Source organism: Vitis riparia, chromosome 5 (genome assembly GCF_004353265.1).
Source record: "Vitis riparia cultivar Riparia Gloire de Montpellier isolate 1030 chromosome 5, EGFV_Vit.rip_1.0, whole genome shotgun sequence".
In the NCBI taxonomy this organism is placed as follows: domain Eukaryota; kingdom Viridiplantae; phylum Streptophyta; class Magnoliopsida; order Vitales; family Vitaceae; genus Vitis; species Vitis riparia.
The window spans coordinates 4,100,869-4,104,287 of NC_048435.1; the positions used below are offsets into that span (position 1 = coordinate 4,100,869).

The 3,419-nt window shown below is 36.9% G+C and overlaps 1 protein-coding gene across 2 annotated transcripts; it reads right to left on the minus strand.

Moving 5' to 3' along the window:
- Positions 1–1,687: 1,687 nt before the first annotated feature.
- Positions 1,688–3,181, minus strand: LOC117914990 (transcription factor MUTE). Of its 2 annotated transcripts, XM_034830529.1 has the most exons (3): positions 3,064–3,181; positions 2,534–2,917; positions 1,688–1,988 (listed from the first exon to the last, which is right to left on the minus strand). In XM_034830529.1, the coding sequence occupies exons 1-3, from the start codon at positions 3,157–3,159 to the stop codon at positions 1,896–1,898; spliced, it is 573 nt and encodes a 190-aa protein (XP_034686420.1). In that variant the 5' UTR covers positions 3,160–3,181; the 3' UTR covers positions 1,688–1,895. The 2 variants fall into 2 exon arrangements, with proteins under 2 accessions (XP_034686420.1, XP_034686419.1); XM_034830528.1 differs by having other exon boundaries at positions 2,534–3,171.
- Between the last annotated feature and the right edge of the window lie 238 nt (positions 3,182–3,419).

The following is a 3,419-nucleotide window of genomic DNA, read 5'->3' on the forward strand; positions in this document are numbered from 1 at the left end:
CATCTAAATGTCTTGAAGGAGGTCTTATACTGAGTACCCTTAATCAGTAGTGCAGCCAAAAATTCATCATGAAGGGTAGAGATTTGAGGATATTAAAATTTAAAAAAAAAGAAAAAAAAAGCTTCATCATACTCTTATTCTCCTCCATGGCATGAGTGAAGGGGTTAATCATTGTCTTAAGACAGTCTTGTATTCATTTTCTTGGCACTCATGACTACTGTTTTTGTGTTGTTTATTTTCATTTTTGAAGGGAACATGTGCCTTCTTAGGTCCCATGTGGATCGGATCTTAATTTTAATTAGTAAAAAAAAATAAATGTCATGAGTATTTAATTAACCCTTGAAGATATCATTTGACAGCAACAAAGCTAGATGGTGTGACTAGCTTGCAAAGATTTTTGTTGCCTGCATAGGCCCAAATTAAGTCCTTTATTTAGGCTCAACCCAAGTTTTTCATGGGCTTTGGCCAGTCCATCCCTCTCTCTAGCCCTTTTGACAGCCGAAACTATCTAACAAGTCCACATTTGGTGATAATGCTTAAATCAATGTTTGATATTTCCTCCATTTCAATGATTCCCAAAGGGATGATTGATTTTGAAGCTGGAGAAGGTTGTAGGTAGATGTTGAGAACTCCTTCTCTTAGGTCTTAATGTGGTTTCTGGGGAAAATGTTGGTTAAGTAATTTGGTGATTGGGTCCACGTACTTATGAGATGTGTTTGCAGAAGCTTTCTTGAGGTCTTTGTCATGGGTTCTCTACTTGTGTATTTCTCAAGTTCGAAGTTATCCTACCAAATAAGAATGAAGTTACTTTCTTCTCAAAAATGCTTGATAACAAGCAACTCTATGAGTTGCTTCTGGGAACTAAACACAATGACATTTTGAAAATGATGCATGACACTCACCTATGCCTATATCATTCTTGGTGTATATATATTTTTTCAAAAGATAATTCACACAACATGAACCGCAAAAGGATAAGAGTATTGGGTTTGTGCCCACCACATTAAGATGGGCCAAAGTATGGTGAGATCAGGCCGATAATCCTATACAAGTTGGGTTCTTTTGTTGGCCTCAAAGATTAAGGTATAGACGAGAGCAGTCTAAAAGCCTAATCTAAGTGTTATGGTATTGAGAAAAAAACTTATCCCTTAGGTGCATGGTTGGCCAATAATATATAAATAACCTTTAGCATCTTAACACTTATTGGTTTAATTAATTATTAGACATTTCATAAACTTATTTGGGCTATTACATACCACCCTTGAGCTTAAGTCTTAACAGTGTGGGTCAATAATGTATACAATATCAACTTTAGTTCTATCATAAATCTTTTTTAGTACAACCGGAATTCAAATACACTTGTAGTAAGTTCCAACTACCTACAAGCCTCCCTTGATTTTTTTTTCCTTCATGAATTTTAAGAGAATTTCATTTTGTACTGATGTCTTAATCGTTTTACCATACCATGCATGATCTCTTAGACACCCACCTTTAGATTGATATATTTGGTCTGTAAACTGACCAAATCCAAGTAGGCATAGACTTTCTTATATAAATGTTTACTATATAGTACATAGCATACCTAGTTTAAATTTGATCAGAATAATCTAGCCATGCATGCAAATATATGGCATGAGAAAAACCAAACATTTATAGAAGAATTGACAATGATCAGTAAGCAAGTCCAAAGTCCAAACAAGCTCAAACTGAAAACCTTCATTAGTTAATTATCAAACGAGAGAAAAACACTCTCCATTGCCATAAAGTTGCTTACAATTAAGTATTTTAAGTATATATATAGTAGCCCTGTTATTTAGGTTGGAGAAATGAAACTTATTTCCATTTGCCCATGATCACGACATTATAAGAACCAGTACCATTTTAGTTTCAATAGGTTATATCTCATTGGCATAAACAGCATCCGAGCGGAAGCTTTGCTGGACTTCAAGAGCTAGTTCCTCCACACTCAGCTGGCATTCGAGTCCTATCTGTTGATAGACCATACGAGAAATAAAAGAAATCAACAGCAAGAATTTCAATAATATCAAATTCCCTATGGTGAAAAAAAAATGTTGGGTTCTTTATCGATATGTATATGCCATCTCCATGTGTGTCATGTGTGCAGAGAATATTACATTAGTTTGAAATGTATGCAGTACAAACAAAACTTCCATGTAGTGTTGCAATAATATTAGTAATAGCTGAACAATTAATCCAAAATTTTATGTAGCGGACAGCATCTAATTTGACTGAAACACTGTAGATCATATGTATATCAATATACTTGATCACGTGAATGTAAGATACTAGCCTCGCATGCCCTCAACTAGATGATGAGAAATAACCAGTATGGGAGTGCAACTGGTGTTTGCCGGCGCCTCTCTACATGGATGGACCGTTTAGATACTAAAAATTGTCAAGATTTCCATACTAGGGTTCTAGAATATAATCTGACAGTTTTTCCTCTTATCCTGGGGTGATTGTAGAGATAAAAGTTCTAATATTTGGAATAACGTCCATGTGATATACATACCTTTATCACAAAGGAGTATAGGACAGTTTCCTCCATGCTGCTGATGTTCAGATGGAGGACTTCAAATGAAAGTTTCTCCAACACATTGATTATTTTCACGATTTGGCCCGGTATTCGGCGAGATATTATTCTCAAGATGACATTGGATCCGGAGATCTTTGCTTCAACATCAGCAACTGAAGAGTTGCAACATGCTCCTAGTTCCTTGAAGTTCTCCAATCCAAAGGGGGTGTCGGGTTGAGAAGTCAGCTGCAATGGCCTTGGGCTAGGACCAGGGCTTGGGCTAAGACTTTTCCTCCGTTTCTTGGACTCCAAAGACTGCAGCACTTGGTGCAGCTCCTTGATGAATTCTATCACTCCCCCTATTATAGATGCTTGATCTCCCTTAATATGAAAAAACAAAAAACAAAACCAGCAGGTTAAAAGTGGATAGAAGTGGTGCAACTCCTTGATGAATTCTTCTGTGAAGAAAGCTGATAGATGGAGAAGATATAGATATAGAGATCTAGAAAGAGAGATTAATCGATTACCCTTTTGATATAGAAACATGGGGTCAAGGAGCGTAAAACCTTGAGATGCTCATTCATCTGTCTTCTCCTGTTCCTCTCAACAGCTATGTGAGACATGTTGTGGTTGAAAACAAGTCTCTCTATACAATATTGTTGACACGCACACAAGTCTTGAGTCTTCTCTATTTATAAGCAGCAGCAAATACGAGAGTGGCAGAACTAGTTGTAGGTTGGCATTAAATGCGAGACGTTGCACTCTCGTGAGGTCACTTCCACTGATGTCCCTCTCTCTCTCTCTCTTCTCTGGTAGATATATTACATCTCACGTTTATTACCTTGGGTCAATTACGTGCCCCGTGTGAGTTAAAAGAAGGCAA

Bases quoted from the DNA above. Each gene is read 5' to 3' on its own strand.
- LOC117914990 (XM_034830528.1), bottom strand. From the start codon at position 3,082: ATGTTTCTATATCAAAAGGGTAATCGATTAATCTCTCTTTCTAGATCT. The intron at 1,989-2,533 runs GTATGTATATCA...GTCTATCAACAG, and splicing joins TATACTCCTTTGTGATAAAG to ATAGGACTCGAATGCCAGCT.